Here is a 21,215-nt window from a genome sequence, read left to right on the forward strand (position 1 = left end):
TACAATTCAAATTTTTAATCCACTGAAGAAAAAAGTTATCAAATTTGTACATCTTCAAGATGCATTTATCATGGGATCCTCATAAGATACTACTAAATCTTACAATACACAAGCATTTATGGTTTGTATATACAGTTTTGTTTAATTTTGTTCACATTCTAAACAAACTATGCATCATTTGGTGATTCTACAAACAAATCTTTCCTCACAAGCATTTCTTCCCATCTTATCAAAGAATGTACAAAAGATTAAACATTTATTTCAACCATCAAATTTCTGGGGTCAAACATACAACCAAAATGAATCAATCACTGGAAATTTACATGCATTATGGTTTTACGCCTATCCACATTACTGACCCCTCAGGTCAAGTTTATTTATTCCAAACTGTTATGTATAATAAATTTTAAGTACTCTGCATTATGTGGCATAGACAAATCCCTTACTGCTCTAAAGGTTCAAGCAAGTGCTCTGAGGTAGCCATCACTGCTAAGATGTTAGATTTCCTTGTGCCTCACATACACCTGTAGACTGTTCTTAAAGAAATTGTTGGGACTCAGTGTTAAGGTCACACCACGGCTGGTATTCTTACGCTGCCATACCAATACTGTTGATGACCTCTCAACCATTCTAAACCTGAAATGCCAAGTAAGCAGTGAATTATTGATAGATCTTTCCAAACCAGAAATACCAAATAATGACTGTAGCAATCAAAGTGATGGCTTGCTACAATAAGAAAGATGTACAATTAATAAAATATGTATTGCAACAGCTTGATCAAGTGGAATATCCGTTTATAGTGCATGAATAGATTTTTATATTGAATGAAATGAAGTGGAATATATTTTTATACTGCATGTAACCAAATGGAATATATCTTTATTTGGCATGTGACAAAGTGGAATGTATTTTTATAATGCATGTGACAAATATGTTTATCCTGCATGTGACCAAGTGGATTATATGTTTATAGTGCATGTAACCAAGTAGAATATCTTTTTATATTGCATGTGACCAAGTGGAATATATTCACATAATACATGTAACCAAGTAGAATATATTCACATAATACATGTAACCAAGTAGAATATATTCACATAATACATGTGACCAAGTGGAATATATTCACATAATACATGTAACCAAGTAGAATATATTCACATAATACATGTAACCAAGTAGAATATATTCACATAATACATGTAACCAAGTAGAATATATTCACATAATACATGTGACCAAGTGGAATATATTCACATAATACATGTGACCAAGTGGAATATATTCACATAATACATGTAACCAAGTGGAATATATTTTATATTGCATGTGACCAAGTGTACTATATTTTTATAATGCATGTGACTATATAAAAGAGGAATATTTTATACTGCATGTGCAACTGATTTGGCTGGTACTGTACTGACATTCAATTCTCTCAAAGACTTTTTTGTTAAGAAACTTAATTTCCCAACTTTGTTAAAGTAGTTGTTTAAATCAAAGAATAGCTGGAATCAGTATTTTATAATAACCAACAGTAGGGATTTTAATTACAATTTTCCTGGCAACAAAATACTCTTGTAATATTAGAAGCTCAGTCTTTCACGTAGCTGTTTATATTAAGTAAAAATATCCAAAATCATTACTCCTTTCTATGTCTGAATGCAATTTCCATTGATCTCACTCAAAATAACATTTAACAACAGTATATTCTCATTCACTCTGAAACCCTGGATCACCTGATCTTGTTTAAAATTATGATTAAACCTAGCTGACCTAAACAACAGAGCTATCTAACTGATGTTTCAGGTCCTGTGGATGTTTAAATTTTTGGACTATACACTTATGGCTAGTAGGAATATATTTCCGTACCTAAAGATTATATTATGTTCCATAGAAAGTAACTTAATTACATGACCCTGTATTGACTTGAATTCATGCTCTGATAAAGAATTTGATATGCTTTGTGACACATTCAACAGCTGAATGTTATATAAGGATAGTAATTTTATTAAAATGAAACGAATATAAATTTCAGTGAAGCAATATTGGAGTTTGATATTTTATATTCCAGGTGCAATGAGTTTGATTATTAATTTTTTTATTAATATTGTCACCTCACCTCATCTCATCTTAAACATTTTTACCAGACCATCCAGTCTGACTATTTTGACTTTAGGAAAACCCTGGTCTTGTAGACTAGGAGTAGTACTGTAACACTCAGTGATATGAAGATTTTGAAAATGTAATTCATATTCCTAGAATGTAAACATCAACTGTTATTTGTGAAGATTTTGAAAATGTGATTCACTTTCCTAGATTTTAAACATACACTGTAATCAAGGAGATTTTGAAAATGTGATTCACTTTCATAGATTTTAAAACTACACTGTATTCATGAAGATTTTGAAAATAAAATTTAATTTCTTTGATTTTAAAAATACACTATATCCATGAAGATTTTGGAGAATTGATTATTTTTACAACATTGTATACATATACTGAACTCAAGAATATATTCAAGAAATGCAATGGATCTTGAAAATGACCAAGAAGCATTGTTCCTTTTTAATCCACTCTGCAATTACTGGTTTCAAGTTTAACTGTTACATTTAAAGTTTACTACAGTGAAACTCGTCAAAACAGAAACCTCAGCATACTGTAATCCCTTCAAGACTGAATTTATAACTAATCTTTTCTTCTTTTATATCATTTTATCCCAGTAAACCTAAAACCCTACAACTCCAAATGATGAAACAAATTTGTAATCCCAAATTTCAATTTTATGCTAAAACCTTTCCTTCCAAATGAATCAGAAAAGCAATTAAAACTTGGATATATTATCTTAGCAACTAAATTCCTGACACAGATTAAGTACAGTTAGCAGGTACTGTAGTGGGCTGCTCTCCAAGACAAAGACCCCAAAATGTTCCAAGGGCATGTGAGGTTAAAATATACTTAAAACCCTGTGCCGACATGGATTAAGATTGATAATACGGTTATCTGAACTCTCCGGACCACAGAAAAGAGCTACTTTTTAAAGTGAATTATTAATAACTAAACACCTGTACTGTAAGGGTGCAAATTTCTGTTAATCTATACAGAGCACATTAATTTGGGAAAGAAAACAAAATAATTAGATTTATGGGGACAGGTGCATGTTAAATTGCTATACTGCAATGATTTTTAATGTCTGTGTTGTAAGAGGAAGTGATTCTTAATTAAGCCTTCTTTATTTAACCATCAGACAGACTGGAAGGGAAAAGGTTAACTTTGATCTTTGTATCGAACATGTCAGAGTTGAAATTGTCCAGGATCAGTTATTTGGAAATCTAGAAGTCAGGCTGAATGCAATTTTGGTGCCTAGTTATAAAAGATGGTAGACATATTTAATCCTGATTGGTTATGCTAAATAAGAGGCGTGTTCCCCAAACAAAATTTCTTGATTTAATATGCCCCATCGTAAAATTAAGTCAGTCTACGCTTTCCTGCAAGAGGAAAGAAAAATAGGAGACTTCAAGATCGAATTTAGAAGAAACTCTCTTGTAAAACATTTATCCAAGGGACTGGATGTCTGGAAAGTTGATGGACACAATTCTGGCGGTAGAAGTGAGAAAAGTTTGAAAGCACAATGTATTTGCATCAATCTCATGTAATTTGTTGATACCAATGTAATTTATTTACTTACATTTGCATGAATTTATTTTTTTAAATCCATAGATCAATTTTCTTGATATTAGTATAACTGTGAGTTCATCTGTTCGAATTCGTACAATGATCTTCTTTATATAAGTTTGACGAATTGTTTGAATTTGTCATCCTGACTGTTATAAGGAATCATGTAATTTAAGAATTTCATGCATTACTTTAGTTGATATGAGTTACGAGAATCCGTGTAAATTCTCTGATCTTAGATGATTTCACATATGATAAAGACTTGAGTGCATATTGACTGAAATTAACATTAAGCTATGAAGTGAGATTTCATGTTTGCTAAAGACCTGAATGTGTGTATTCACTGAAAATAATGTAGTTAAGCCATGTAATGAATTTCATTCAATAATTTGTGCAACTGAGACAAGAACAGAACTGTTATGTCTCATGTGATGTTAATCTGAGTCAGCGATGAAATAACTGTTAGGAAGTACATTAATCTTATGAAACTAGGTTTGTTTATGATCTGCCATGTTTGGCTTGACCAGATAGCCTTTGGTATCTGTTTGAATTCCAATAGGACAATATCTGACATAATGAGAGGGAAGTAATGATCTATTTCCAGTAGGATAACTGAAAGAAAATTTAGGTTGCTTCTCTGTTTATTTTGAAAGGGGAAATAGCTCCACTGATATATCCACATAACTACTTATTCAAGTATCTACGTATCTATGTACCTACATATCCACCAACCCACACAAAGTCTGAGGGCCAAAAGAGGCGAGACAATAGAGACTTTGTAAAAGGAAAAAGCAAAAAGACCAAGAACAGCCACAGTGAAGATGGAGTGAACTGGAAATAAGTTGGTTACGAAGTTGTACATGACAATGACTTCGACTGTTCACTCGATTCTATGATGAACCAATTCTATCTTTTAAAACAGATCGGCTATTTATATAAGTATATTTATATAAGTATGATTGTGTTTGAAATTCTTTGAATTTATTTATTTCAAAAGAAAAGTGTATCTTCCTAATATAATATATTATCACAGTTGTTTATGTAATTGATTAAATTGTTGTATTTCATGTATGGGGGCTCGTGTCATTCTGTTCTATATATCTGCTCAGATCTCTGTTTATTCCATCTGTAAGTTTCACACTTAATATTTACTTAATATTTAATATTCTCTCAATCCAGGCAACAACACTGAGGGCTATCACCCTCTAGATAATGGTAACCAAAGACACCTTGTAAGAAGGTACAATCTGCCAATCAACCCCACATCAACCAGCCCACCCACCCCACACGTACATAAGTAATTTATGTTTTTCTGCTTATTATCAAATTGTGATTGATGCTATTCATATTTATACAAGATCGACAGAGCAATGCTTGCGTGTTTTATAATTAAATATCAGGACTTTATTAACCATGAATGTGGCTTCACTTTTTTGATATTTTACTTATGCAGATCAGCAAAGCAGTACAAAAATTAGGTCCACTTTGTGACATACTCTGAATTTTTAGATCCTAAACAGAAATTAAAAAACTTCACAATTGCTAAGGATGAGCATTATTTGTCTATGGCACAAGAAATGGAGTCAATGGCACAACATATATAGTCAATAACAAAAGCCACACTAGTTAAAAAATAAGCAAGAAAAAAAAGATATGTTCCATGCCTTCTTGAACCCATGCTCAAGAACTGTGAATTATATGGAGTATTTAAACATTGTGGAGTATCATTCATAATTCCAATGGACTTGTAGTAAAGCTATAAATGTATCTCATCCCTCTCATGTTTCTTGTACTATTTATATATGTGGAATAACTTTATTTATCTGACTGGATGCGATTTTCAGAAGGAATATATACTGTTCAGCTAAGTCTCATTAAATACATGTATTAAAAAAAAAGAATAACAGCTTTCTTAATTAAGAACACTCTTACACACACATAGTGATGCTCTCATAATTACATCCTTGCTCTCTCATCATATAAGTACTTAGAAAAAGACTTTTTCACATATGCAAAATCCTCAGTAAACCGAAAACTTCTCAAAACCAAAATATTTTGGGGGTGCCATGAGTTGATAGTTTTATGGGATTCTACACTTAACTTTTATGATCTGTCAAGATATCAGATGTATTTGATTCTGGACTCACAACTGAAAGGGTGTGGGTCCAAATCCTAACATCTGACCAACGCAAGTCAACTACCATGGTTTTGCCTTCAGGCAAGGCACTTAACTCTGATTGCACTGTGACGCTGTGCCATAAACACCAAACAAAACCGTATTCTTTGACATGAAATTTATACAACTCACTAAATAATAAATCTGCCACTCACAACTAGAAGTTCACGGAAAAAATTATTCAATTCATTTCATAGTCAAGTTTGAATACCTGTGCAAGACGTTCTAACAACAAAAGTCTTACTTTTTTCTCTGAGCCTCATCTGATTCAGTGGACGTTGTGTGAACCAAGTCTCCAAAGGAATAGGATTTTGCAGCAAATGACTGTCTCCTCTCTGCAGCATTCCTGCCACGAACATCATCTTCAGTCCAGGATGATGTGCTCCCACTACGGTCTCGCCACAATTCCTCTGAGGCAATCAGCTGATCGTCAGCGGACTGGGGTGTCAGAAGGCAGGGGAGAGACTGGCCATCTTCATTTGGCAAGTTGTACCTCAGATTCAGCTTCATGTATCTTCCAAGCTGCAAATTTCAAAACTACTGAACTAGATCCTAAACAGGAAATAATTTATGTAAAAGAATCTGACAATAAAAACTTATGCAATTGCTTAACTGCCACTGGAACCTGCAAAAGGTGTCAACTGGGTGGTGGAGCATGCAACTTGCTTTGAGATGGTCCCAAGTTCAAATCTGTATAACACACTACATATTGATCCCAGGTGAAAAATTTATTTGATGGCAGTAGTGAGCTCATACAAATTATTACAACTCTATGATCTTAAACTAATAGAAAGGAGCGAAAACCAACAAGTTTTGTAAAATTCAACAAATAATTTATTTCCATAGAATGCAAAATGAAAATTTTAAAAGAACTAACAGTATTGTAAATTAAATTCCAAATAGTCCTAAAGTTCTATCACAAGTCCAAATGTGCAGAGTATTCCAAATGAACTCCAATCTTGAAAGTGCTGATGTACCATTAGTCTGGAAGTGATGATGTGCTACAAGTCTTGATGTATCACAATGATATAGTCCAAAATGTCTCTAAATAAACTCACAATAATCCCAAACTAGTGATTTAGTCTGAAAAAAATTAATGAGCACTTTTTATTTCCATTGAATAAAATAAATAAAAAAATCCTCTCAATATTAACTGAAACAACTAAAATTAATTCCTCTAAAGAGTGATGTTAAGATAGGAATAAATAATTTGTAAACCTAGTTCACAATATGAGGACAAGATTGAGGGTCAAAAGTTTATTTCTAGAAAATTCAAATTGTCAACAATATCAGGTCTATTGCTAAAACCTATGTATTGAATGCAAAGAGCAGGTTATGCCCGATTTTCCCAGGGGAATACCAATGTCCTGAACTCAGTAATACTGATCTTAAAATATAATCTAAATCATAAACAAAAATTGGCTATGTAATATCTTGTTTACAAAAAAAGACATTAAGTTAGGTAGGCTCAACTCCTATTCTCTATTATGGACAAAGATCAATCACACAATACAAATATACATAACAATATATACCAGTCAAAGTGAATAAAAAGTTTTACATTTGACCGCAGAAATGCTGCATGAACATAGTTAATGGAGACATGGGGAACTGTCTTATTAAAACAAGTGTGCCATACCACAGGAACCAGATAGACATTTTGGCTCAGATAGGGCAGTTGGCTGAGCAATGGGTTCATGTTAGGTCCCAGGTCTGAGCCACTGTCAAACCACAGTTTTTTTCTTTCTCCCGTCTAACTCCAGTGCATGGCCTAACTATTCCTATAATGATGGCTGACTACTTCTGACAAACCATAAATTATTTCTGATGATCAATGCAATGTATGCAGACAGCATGGTAATGCAGTGCAACTTTCATCTTATGATTAATATCTCTCCTGCACCCATGAATATCAAGTATATTTTCCAAAGAAAACAATACTGTATGTTCTTTCTATGAAAACAAGTTGATTTTCAACTTCTAGCATTTCCAATACTGGAGAAAATTAACTGATAAAAGAAGGAAAAAGTTATAAGTAATCAGTTTTAGAGTTTTAAAGCTTTATTATTGTTGCATCTGAATGACATGGTCTTGTAATAAGACATAATGCTCATCAACGAATTACATCAAGCAGAGTTATACTGATCATTTTTGATAAAAACAGATTTTTCAGAAACAATTACAAATTATTAAAAACATTTTTCAGCAAATAGTATATACATAATATGCTACAACTCCTTGAGTCATTTTTTTTAATCATGATTTTATTTAATCTTTCTAACCTAATTTGTTATGGCTGGTATATCTTAATGTTTTAAATATCTAGCAGTAGATTCATTTTGGTGAATTAAATATATAATCAGGCCCATTTTGATTCTCATTTTGTCAATATGAAGTATAAAGTAGTGGAACAGTGGTATGTCTTCCATTTACAAGTCTCATTACACATGTTTTTTGGACAACCTTAATTAATAAACTGATTATCATTACATTTTATACCGTAACTGGTTAGTAGATATGGTAATGATCCTATGCAGAAGGACAGGGTTTAATCATTGCCCAAATCAGCAAAGAGAGAATCTCATGGTCTCACCTCATAGAGTCCAGGTTGGAGGATCTGGAATCCAACTTGAACCTGAAGAGTACAACCAGTAGGACAGGCCCTGAAACAGTTGATATAACACATCATGAGACACCATTCTAAAGGCAAATACACTGTTCATGTCAGCACCATAACTGAGCACAGTAATATTTCAATAAAAGCACCTGACATGAAAATTTTTACATGGCTGTCAAATGAGTGCTTTGATCTTTTATTCTGAAAACGTTTTAAGCAACAAAACTCAAGATTTAGCTCAAAGTCTGAAAATTTATAAAAATACTAACTTGAATAAGAATGGAGTTAAAATGGTAGAACAAGATAGTCTCAACCTGATTTCTCAACAATCAAACCCTAAAAACTGCACAGACCCAGATCTGCTACTGCATAATGCACCAGCAAAGTTTGGTCTATGATGTTTGTTAGTAGTAATCAGTAGAACAAACAACACAGAGCCTGGTGCATCATGTGATGGCAAATCAAGGTCTATGTTCATAAAATTTCATGTTTACCAAACAAAGGTTTACTACTGTTTTATTACATCAAATAGAGAAAAAATAAACATGATTGATTAAAGAAGAACATGAAGTACAAGGAAGTGATAGAATAACGTACTGTATACTGCTAATCACGTAAAAAGAAACTCTTAACTAATCATGAAGTTTTATTTATTTCTCCATGCATAATATCGATATATGCTTATTTAGCTAATAAAAAAACTTAAAGTTCAGTGTACACTTATTTACTATACGCACTTATTTTCCTTTGTGCATTTAATATCTGGACTTTATGGGGTTATTATATGGAAGTTTTGTATTGACCTTGTTATAGGTCCATGGCCAGGTATATTGACCTAAATCAGGCTGTACTGGTTTGAGGCAGCACAAAGGGCATACAAAACCAGTGGACCACTGACTAAGCAAGGACATAAATCCATTTCATTACATTTTTAATTATCATCTTTCTATGTTGTATCACATACTTTATTAATATAAACCCCATATACTGTATCATCAACATTTGCTTTATCAATATCATCAAACCTGTATACTGTATCAACAATGCTGACACAATATGCTGTATCAATATCATCAGATGTGTATACAGTCTCAACAACAATAACACCATATACTGTATTAATATCATCAAACCTGTATACTGTATCACAACATTAACACCATATACTCTATCAATACCATATGCAGTATCAATATCATCAACCCTGTATAATGTATCAACAACATTAACACCATATGCAGTATCAATATATGCAACCTGTTATATTGTATCAACAACATTAACACTATATACTGTATCAATATCATCAAACCTGTATACTGTATCAACAACATTAACACTATATACTGTATCAATATCATCAAACCTGTATACTGTATCAACAACATTAACACTATATACTGTATCAATATCATCAAACCTGTATACTGTATCAACAACATTAACACTATATACTGTATCAATATCATCAAAGCTGTACACTGTATCAACAACATTAACACTATATACTGTATCAATATCATCAAACCTGTATACTGTATCAACAACATTAACACTATATACTGTATCAATATCATCAAACCTGTATACTGTATCAACAACATTAACACTATATACTGTATCAATATAATCAAAGCTGTATACTGTATCAACAACATTAACACCATATACTGTATCAATATCATCAAACCTGTATACTGTATCAACAACATTAACACTATATACTGTATCAATATAATCAAAGCTGTATACTGTATCAACAACATTAACACCATATACTGTATCAATATCATCAAACCTGTATACTGTATCAACAACATTAACACTATATACTGTATCAATATCATCAAACCTGTACACTGTATCAACAACATTAACACTATATACTGTATCAATATCATCAAACCTGTATACTGTATCAACAACATTAACACTATATACTGTATCAATATCATCAAACCTGTATACTGTATCGACAACATTAACACTATATACTGTATCAATATAATCAAACCTGTATACTGTATAAACAACATTAATACTATATACTGTATCAATACAATCAAAGCTGTATCCTGTATCAACACTCCTAACACCATACACTGTATCAATATCAAGCATGTATATCGTCTTAACACCATATACTGTATCAATATCATCAGACACCGCTCCAGTGGCCTAGTGGTTAGAGCGTCTGCTTCAGATGGTACTAACAGCTGCCTCACTATGTGCTCAGCATTAAGAGGTTAGTGATAGGACTGGTCGGCCTGGTGTCATGATAATGTGACTTGGTGGGTCATCATGCTGCATGTTTGCGGCATGATGCCCAAGTGCTAGACATCAATATAAACTGCCACACTGCAGACATCATAAAAATATGACTGATTTTTATATATAGCTACGTTAAAAATCCAAATCACACACACACACACACATCATCAGACCTGTACAATGTATCTACAACATTAACACCATTATATACCGTATCATTATCATCAGCCCTGTATAGTGTAATGGTAACCATCTGTGTAATTTCATGTAACCATATGCATTGAATTTAAGTGGATTTTTTTAATTCACAGTTAGGAAAATGAATGGGAATGAAGATAGTTGTATAGTACATGTTTGTGTGTGATTATTGACACAAAGAACAACATTAAACAAAAAGACACCCATTAATGAAACTTTTATTTTTGAACTTTGTACTACCTTGCAAAACTCAAATTATTTATCATTTTATCTACCTAACAATTTAGTTACCTGGAATGTGATGGAAGCCAGAAATACTAAAATCGGATTAAGTTGAAGTATGTTTCTCTAATGAAAAGAATACAAGTATATTAATACTGAAGAAAGTGTTTAGAAAGCTTTGTTTCATTCAATATTCTTGTCATCCTTTTAACAGAAATTGGTATTCCCTGCTTCCATCGCATTAAAGGCAACTGAAATGTAGGCCAACAAAACTGGAAAACAGGTCCATTTGCTCAGGATATTTACAGTTTGTCTGAATTAATAAGTAGAACAAACAACATACACCCTTATCTACCACTGCATTATATGAATGCAGATGAGGGCCTATTCACAGTTAGACCTGACTTACAGTAGTATATCCAGTACTTGCCATAAAGAGGGATAAGGCACAGAAACTCATCATTCCTACTCCAACATGGCCATAACATGCCATAAAGAATGAGGAATAAAGCACAGAAACTCCAGGGCTTCCAAAAATGCACAAATATGTGTCCCTGAAGCAATAAAATTAAAAGTGATACATTAAAACCCCATCCTAAGAGTACCATAGGATGCAATAAAAACTGCTGACAATGTCGATTTCCAGCTTGAAGAAAAGGTCAAGGTTTCTCAAAACAAAGGTCTCAAGGATTTTCTATGCCATCTGTTGAAGTCATGCTCAATAATTATGCATTGTGTTCATTTCGGAGTGTAGCTGAATAAGTATAGTGCACATGATCTCGAAGGGATGACGTATTAAGGATTCAAATTAAATTAGAAGATTAACCCTGTAATAATAAATATTACTACCATTTGTTGCTTTCACATCGAGACTAGGAGAAAATGCTGTTTGCAAATTTGGATAAACATTTGGGGGGTTAAATGCATATATGCCAGCCAATATGCTTTTGTCAATTAGTTGATGATATAAACCAGCCTTTTTTGTTCTCAAACACTATGTCAGAATGAGTTGATTCTAAGAAACAAACTTCAGTTTCGTGAATTACATAGTGATGTACATGAAGTTGTTTGAAGCACATAAATTATTCAACAATTTTCCTAAGAAGCTAAAATCAATCTTCAGCAATTGTTTCTCTCTTCTTTCACTTTTAATTTTCTCTTTTCTTTCACTTTTAATTTTCATATACATAAAATTTCCTAACTGATGTAAAACTTTGGTGAAATAGATTCCATTGTGAATTTGTCAATAAGTTGGCAAAAATCCCCTTTACTGCACTGCAAATCATCTCCATTTTGAAGCAATATTTTCCTGCATCTGCACTTTGAACATATAAGATGCAATATGGATATATACTGCATACTGCAATAGTTTTATCACAATATACTGCAATACAGTTTCAACTCACAATACCCACTGCTCATGTATATATGTCACCAATATTTGAGGAACATAACTTTCAATTAACCAACTAGAAATATGTACATATTATATGAATTGTGCACCAATAGGATGCAACTAAAGGACAATGTTTGATGTCAAATAGGGGCCACAACTCTAAAATAGTCAACTGTTGTTTTCTGTGAAAATTGAACATGACCAGAATGTTCCTATGTAAAGCTTCATACCAAATTCAGTTTCATTCCATTTAATTCTTTCCAAGTTATAGGGCATAAACAAAAGTTGCAACCGATGGGACTAGATGGCTGGATAATACCATAAGCTCTTTTAATTGATTTGGTGGAAGCATAAGAATTCTAACACCTAAGGTATCAATAACTGATGTTCAACAGAACTGTTCACTCAATTCACTTCAACAACTTCCTGAAAGTAAACAAGCCCTCTTTCAAGGTTTAATACTAATTTGTTTTCATAGAAAGTATTCTGTTCTGTGAAAAGACTGAAAGCCTTTCATACTGTCATAATTCTGAAGAAGTTAATATCATCATAAGATTCTGTAAAATAAATGTATTCTTTGTAATCCAAATAATACAATCTATTCCAAATGACTTCATTTGAAACTAAAAATGTGTCTTTGGAACAAGAATGCCCAACAACAGTGCATGAATGAAATAAATGAAAATTAACCAACGTGTGTCTGACACATATACAAATGGTCTAGGGTAACACTACCAGTCTCTGCCATTGTTGTGGTGGGGAATAAAATGGTTACAAACTTCAAATGAAAGACACATGAAGTTATGGACTTACCTTACAATCATCAACAGCAAAATATACAACATCTAGAACAGGCATAAAGAAGACTTGCAACAAATGGCTACTATATTTGATCATGTCTATGGTATGCACCAAAATGCAAATAGCACAAACTCTGATCTGCTGTGACTCAAGATCCCAAGAAATAAGCTGCTCCAATGTATCCTTAGCCTGTTTCAGGAGAGCACTGCACCATACCAATCCTAGATGGTGACCAGCCCTCTCTAGGTGTGCAGTGCCCTATCTTGTGTGCTACCTGCCCTCTTGGGGGGGGGGGGGAAGGAGGGTTGTCCTGTCTTAATCCTCCAACAGTTTAATACACGGCATCTGACAATATTTAAGATGTCTACCATATGCATACATTTTTGGCACCATTTATCTGAAAGCATTTTAGATGTGAACTGTATCCATCAATTTGTGCCATTATTTATTTGACAACATTTCAGCTAAGTATGTATAAATTTTGGCACCATTTACTTGATAACATTTTAGCTGTGCACTGTACACATAAATTCTGGCACCATTTATTTTATAACATTTTAGGTGTGCACTGTATGCAGGAATTTTGGCACATTTTATTTGATAACATTTTAACTGTGCACTGTATGCATCAATTTTTGGCAACATTTTTCATTACTGTTCAATTGCAAATGCAAATGTTACCATAATTACACTAAGGAAATCCATAAACATATCCTCTCTTTCAACAAGCGTGTCCTGAAGGCCAAAGATCATCTTGCCCCAATTAGCAGTCAGATCTGAATTTATGCTGTTTTAACATTTTTGGTGCAAGCAAATAAACAAGCAAATACAATAGGCTAAACAAAACTTTAAGTAAAAAAAGGAAATTTTAAAAGTATAACTCAATAAACTTACAACAAAGAACAGAGCCTTCCACAACTAAACAAAGCTTGAAGAACCAATAATAAGGGAGACAACTAGGTATACCCAAGCTGAATGTAAGGGTCATGGCAAATGACAAACTTCTTAAGATTCTGGACTTCCAGCAACTCTTTAGCATTTAATCCTGTAAAGTAAATATACAAATTATAACATGTTAGCTTCATTTTATAATTTATTTATAATTATTTTTCATTAACTAGTTAAAATTTTATTAATGAAATTACCTCTCACTTTAGTATTTGCTGCCAAAAAATAATTTACAAATTTCACATTAAGTTTCATAACTAAATTCACAAATTTTTTATTATTAAATGATTATATAACTACCACAATTACACTTTTATCTGTTGTATATTATGCAACAGATTTAGTCATGTATGTATGGCTAACCCTTGTCAACAGATTTAGTCATGTATGCATCTCTAACCATGTTATCTCAATGCTGACAGTAATAACAGTATCATGAATTAATGGAAACAACATATAAACTAATAATAGAAACAATGAACTAATAATAGAAACGATAAACTAATAATTTAAATGATGAACTAATTTGTCATATGGAAAGAAGAAACCATGAAAACTGGAGGTATTAGAGATGAGTGCACTGAAATTGGGCCACACTCACTAAAGCTATCTCCTAAGGGCCTTCAACAGTAAAACTTGAGCTGGCAATGAATGATATAAAAGATGACACTGGATGCTTAAAATCCAACTTCTACCAGGTCTTATCAATACAAGAAATATTCCAAGTAAAGATATATGAATCTAACAGACAAGGGCCATAACTATGTCGAAACTGGATTAAGTGGGAAAGAAACAAATGGCAAATCTAGATCTAAGAAACAATGTTCACATCAAATGACATCAGAATATTTGAGATGGGTACCACAACAAATTTTGTACCATGGTATACCGCAGTATTTTTTAATGTAACACAATATGTACAATGGTATACCATAATTATATTAAGGGTAAACACTTTTTTGTTCAATTTCCCTCTCTCAATAGCTGGAAAAATATATTGCTTTGAATTATATCAAAATAACACCATATTATTTCCATGATATAATCTGGATAAAATATGAATTATCTCGAGGTAAAAGAAAAAAAAATATTAACAATTTTTCAGTTATATCGCTAAGATGTCTGCAGTGTGACAGTTTATAGTGATGTCTAGCACTGAGGCATCATGCCGCAGACATGCAGCATGATGTCCCACCCAGTCACATTATCCTGACACCAGGCCAACCAGTCCTAACATTAAGCTCTTAATGCTGAGCACCAAGCGAGGCAGCTGTTAGTAACATTTTTATAAGTCCTTGGTATGACTCAGGTGGGGATCGAACCCATGACCTCCTGCATCCGAGGCGGATGCTCTAACCACTAGGCCACTGGAGCGGTCCACCCAAAAATTAAATGGCCAGTACCTTATATTGGACAAATTTGCTATGTGTATGTTAATTGCTGTATAAGGTGTAATCAATATGCTGTAACTAATGGGAAAGATTAAGCTTGTACTATAGCTCATACCATGATAGATATTGTGTTGACATTAGATAGCCTATTAATAAAAATAAGATATGTTGATACTGAAGCCTACAGTTTTCTAGCTACAGTAGGCAAGGAAACTTTGTACTGATGTCTCAACAGTCTCTTGTTGAATCACAGAAAATATTCCAGTTTTTGAATTCTGTAAAAATTCCGGTAACTTTGTCCAAAAATTATCAAAGCACTTTAGTATTTCCATGGAAAACAATCACTTGAAAATCAAAAATTTGAAGAAAATAAAAATTCAGCCCCAATCTGGACACAACATAAAACAACTTGACTTCTCAAGTCAAGTGTTAAGGTACAACTGATAGAATTCTTATCATAACATGACTAACTAAAATGCAAAACAGATTCCTGGATGGGGTCAAGAGTTCAACTTTCTGGAAAAAAAATAGAAGCTTGTTGACACTGACTCAACTAAACCATTCTTACTCTGAGAAAAAATTAAAAAATTATTTAAAAAGTTGTTTACCAAAACTGTCACTGATTTTAAGGTCAGCAACTAGATACAATGTTTCTATTATTAGGTATTTATATCAATGAAATTATTTTTTTAAAATTAATCAAGTCAAACAGAACTGAACTTAATTCTGAAAATAAATCAAGTCCAGTAAACAAGATTACATTACAGTAACATGTAATGGAATAAAAATATTTTAAAAGTAACAGACAAACAATTAATTTAAATATACATAACACTCTAATATAATATTCATACCAGATGGCATCAAAAATAGGTTGAATGAGACTTCAGCTATGCCATCCTTAACCAACAGCTCATAAGAAAATATTACGTTAAATGACATGGGTCATAACTCAATCAAAACAGGAGTTCATAAGACAAAAACGCATAAAAGACACATCTAAGTATATGAGGCACTGGTCATACCAAACTGCCTCAGGAGATATTGAATGGTTCTTGAGCTGTGCAAGTTACAAGCAGCATCCCATGTGAAGATATGAAATTAACTGTCAAGAAAGTGGAGCTGATCAGATAAAAACCAATAAAAGGCACATTTAGATTTATAAGACAATGCAAAGACCAAACTGCATCAGAATATGTTGAATGGTTCTTTAGCTACAATTGTCACAAGGAGATGTTGTGAAGATTTAAAATTGATGGAAAAAGGGCAATAACTCCATTAAAATCAGAAATCAATACAAAAAAAAGACCGTTGTAAGGTATTTCTTCATATAATAGGCAATTCAACTATTAAATGGTATCCAATTATGTATAACTTTGCAGACCTTTGATGGTTATCAAGAAGTGTGAGCAGATGGACAGATGGACCATCAGATGGACGAATGTAAAAGGTGATTACAATACGACTCCAACATTTTAATGCATAGCCCTAATTAAATTTAACCCATGTCTTCAAGAAATTTAGCTATAAGTAAGTTTTGGATGACCAGAAATGTCACATATGCTTACAATGAATAGATCATATGATGCAGATTAAATGATAAATCAAACTTCTGGAATCTGAAAACTGTTTGGTACACAAAGCAGCTGAAACCCCTGCTTTTTCAATCAAAATTAACTGACTTTGCTTGGAAACAGCATAAATGTTGATCTATCATTTAAATGATGCTCACCTTTCATAGGGAAATCAGGCCCCCAATACAGACAAACTGCATCAAAGTCCTGAAGTTTGTTGATGATGCTGTAGATAACCTGAAAACTAAAATGTCACCTAAATCAATTGTCTGGTAAATGTAACATTGTACATCAATAATTTGTCCTGATGACATGGATTCCCATGTCAATATAGTACCTTGAATCAAGATATAAAAGCAAAATTCTACTGTTTACACTTGCACATAAGTTGGGTCCAACTACAAATACCATGAACCCTGATCTACCGTATGTGGTGACAGGATACGCTGCTTGTCCTACTGAGTGCACAGACCCAGTTCTATCAATGCATTATGTGACGGCAGAGCTGGATCTATTCAGTAAGTTGGATCTCACATATGTGATTATATGTGATAAGTCAAACAGGTCCCAAGCTTTAATCAAACTTTAATGCAAAAAGACAAAAATCTAAGGGGCCCCGAGTGGCCGAGTGATCTAAAGCGCTGTCCGTTATGGATCACTGCCATCTCACCTCTGTCTACGTGGGTTCGAGACTCCAATTCAGCCAACGTGGGTATATGAGAAAGCTTGCCAGTAGCTTCTCGAGGGTCGGTGGTTCTTTCCGGGGATTTCCCACGTTCTTCCTCCACCATTAATACTGGCCGCCATGTATAGCCTATCGTGTGCTGAAAAATGGCGTTAAACAACAACAACAACAACAACAAAAATCTAACTTCATCTAGAACTTACTGACCTTTGGGACTATATTAAATTTGGTTAAATTCCATCCATTTCTTCAAAACTTATCAGGCAGAAAGAAAGTTAATGAGGCACGGGAAACTCCTAAATAAGAAGTCTGGAGAAAAAGAGAGAGACAAATTTGACTTTGGTCTCTTTTTTATATTAAACATCACACATAATTCAAATGAATCCAGAGTCCTTCAAGAGTAATTTACATGGCAAAATACTGTGATACGAGGTATGGAGAGATGTACGTATATATGAATAAATGGAACATGCTTCCTACACACACTATGGCAGGGGTTTAGAAAACACATTTAATAAAACTGGACAAAAATCTCACATATTAAGAAAATTTTCATCGTCTTGCAGATACCAATTCCAATCATCATACCTTTTATTTACAAACAGAAACCCAAACATCATTCCTACATTTATATTTTCATCTCATTTTTTACATTTAGAATGAAATGAATTTCATGCAAACTTTATAATAAGGTACAAACTGATGTTGACTCTATTTACACAGAATTTACTTACATGTAGCAGTTAAGAAAATTAAATTCCCACTGTTTTATTCATCTTTCGATACTGGTGCTTCACGCTCAAGGTCATATAAAAAATGTACGTGTTTGGTCTGATACGGTTTGTGAGGTTTAACATCATTTTTCAGCACGTGATAAGCCATACGTGGCAGCCAGTATATTTGGTGGAGAAAGAACCCTGGATGACCCCAAGATGAACCACTGATCTATAGCCATAGGAAGCAACTGGCAAGTCATGTATGCATATACGCACACTGGTCAAGCAGAGACACAAACTCAAGTGGACATGGTTGAGATGTGTGAGTGATCTGTAGAGGCAAGCAACTTAGACCACTTGCCTAATTGGAATCTAAAATGTACATGTAGATATGATAATAATGAAAAGTACAAAAGCAATGTAAATGATAACTGGATCACATGTTTTACCTTTCACCAGCTGTAACCGGATGTTGGGACTTCATCCTGGGTGAAACAACAAATGGAATTTCCCTCATGTTCACGGTAGGAAGCCTGGAAGTATAAATCTTGTATGACAAAAGCAAAGAATGGTGCTGGTTACCATTTATCATAAAGAACACACTAACAGCACCCAGATTTTACAGTATGCTCTTGGCTCAGAAGCAGAATGGTCTCCAACTGTAACATTTTTTATCCAACTGTCATTTACCTATGTTACATCACAAGTTTTTATCTGAAGGTGTCTGGCATGCTGTACAGTTGCAGATTTGTTTTAACAAATATTATGTTTTCAACTGAACTGCATCAGACTTATTCAAAAGTTGAAAGGAACAAAGAAGTTGGAAACGTTTTTTTCAATACCCCAAGTACAAATTCTGGTAAGACAAACTTAATGATGTCTGCTTTTGTAAAATGGACACTTCCTTCTCAGTTTGAAATCTTGTGATTGTGACATTATGTTGTGATCAATAAAACATCACTTGTTATCCATGAGTAACTTATAAATATGAAGTCTGAGAAGTACTTAATTCTGGGAGATACTGAACATAAAATGACATATTTGCAACATCTTTTATTAAATAATAAGAAAGAAACAAGAAACCCTCAAAAGAAGTGATGTTCTACTGTCTAGAAAGAATTCCAGGAATTCAAGATAAGACTTTCTTCTTTTTATCTGCCTAGTGTTGGAAACTGTCTCTGCTATTCTTGTGTAATAAGACTGTCAAATTAACTACTGTGGTAGTCATAATGGAATTAAGACTGGCACTATTTTCATTTTTGGTGAAAATACCATGATGATATGAACATCCAATCAGGAGAATCACTGACAAGGTTTTCAATATATTCATTGTGACAACTGTATTTGAGGTCAGGTTGGCATCGTTTTATTTTGATAAAAACTACATGCTGATATGACATTTCATTCAGAAGCAGTAGCAATAACATGATTTTCAAGATGGCTCCATGGCAAATATACTGTATGTCAGATCACCACCATTTTTATTTAGTACCAACCAGGCACCATAGGAAGTCTTCTGGTGGAAACTCAATGTTGAAGTGACTTTTTATCTTGGAGGAATAGAGGCAGCCATATTGGATATCAGATTGGCACAAAGTTTTTTTAAGACCAACTAGACTGGAAATGAAGTCTTCAAGTGAAAAACATATGCTGATATGACTTTCTGTTCAGGTGGGGTAGCAATAACAATATCTTCAAGATGGCTACTGTTGTAGGCCAAAATGGATATCAGACTGACCCCATTTACATTTATAACCAACTAGACATCATAAGAAGTCTTCATGCAATAACAAGCTTTTCAAGACATCGGCAATGACAGCCATACTGGATATCAGATCGTCATCATTTTCATTTAGGAGCAACCTGACATAATAGAAGGTCATGTTGATATGACCATCCATATAGAAAGAGTAGCGATAACAAGATTTTCAAGATGGCTGCTGTAGCAAACCATATTTGATGTCTGAGCAGCACCATTTTCACTTTGGAACAATTAGACCTTGGGGTGAATGTGTTTGTTAAAGTTTCAAGGCAATCATCCAAATAGTTTAGGAGGAACAGCAATAAAAAACTTGTGCCAATATAGAGATGTTTGATGATGGACAATGGGCAACAGGCCATACCATAAGCTCTCCTAGTCTATGACCAGTGAAGCTAACAAAAGATTATACATTTTTAATACTTATAATAGTTATGAGAGAGAATGAAAAGTAGACCTTTGGGAAATCCATACCAGTTTACCACATGCCATGGTTGTGCAGGCCTTCATTGCAGAAAACTGATATAATAGCGATGTGTTATACAAAACAAAAGTCACTCTTTGTGTATTTGATAAGATGAGTCTATGATATTCAACCTGTGTACATTTTATGAAATTTTAGAATTCAGTTCTTATAATATGGACAATAGGTGACAGGTAGATCTTTCCATGTAATGATCCTAAACTGAGGAAATATATTCACCGATGAGTTGTGCGAGAAAATCCACCTTTTGTTAATGATTTACAGTTGCTTGGACCCATAACTATCTAACAATATAAAAATTT

The 21,215-nt window shown here is 33.4% G+C and overlaps 1 protein-coding gene across 2 annotated transcripts in view; it reads right to left on the reverse strand.

Annotated features, from left to right (window-relative positions):
* Positions 1 to 21,215, reverse strand: part of LOC149770802 (trafficking protein particle complex subunit 14-like) — a 47,177-nt gene continuing 25,962 nt past the window's right edge. The window contains exons 7-12 of one of the 2 annotated variants that reach the window (XM_089949106.1): positions 19,120 to 19,203; positions 17,428 to 17,513; positions 14,323 to 14,401; positions 8,445 to 8,514; positions 6,096 to 6,373; positions 1 to 636 (exon numbers count right to left, since the gene is read on the reverse strand). In XM_089949106.1, the coding sequence (XP_089805232.1) occupies positions 498 to 636; positions 6,096 to 6,373; positions 8,445 to 8,514; positions 14,323 to 14,401; positions 17,428 to 17,513; positions 19,120 to 19,203 (736 nt within the window). In that variant the 3' untranslated portion in view covers positions 1 to 497. Of the gene's footprint in view, positions 637 to 6,095; positions 6,374 to 6,402; positions 6,935 to 8,444; positions 8,515 to 14,322; positions 14,402 to 17,427; positions 17,514 to 19,119; positions 19,204 to 21,215 lie in introns of those variants that run through there. The other variant, XM_089949107.1, reaches the window with a different exon arrangement.

The sequence above is a fragment of the Sinohyriopsis cumingii genome, unplaced genomic scaffold (genome assembly GCF_028554795.1).
Source record: "Sinohyriopsis cumingii isolate HCF-2022 unplaced genomic scaffold, ASM2855479v2 utg002317l, whole genome shotgun sequence".
Classification (NCBI taxonomy): domain Eukaryota; kingdom Metazoa; phylum Mollusca; class Bivalvia; order Unionida; family Unionidae; genus Sinohyriopsis; species Sinohyriopsis cumingii.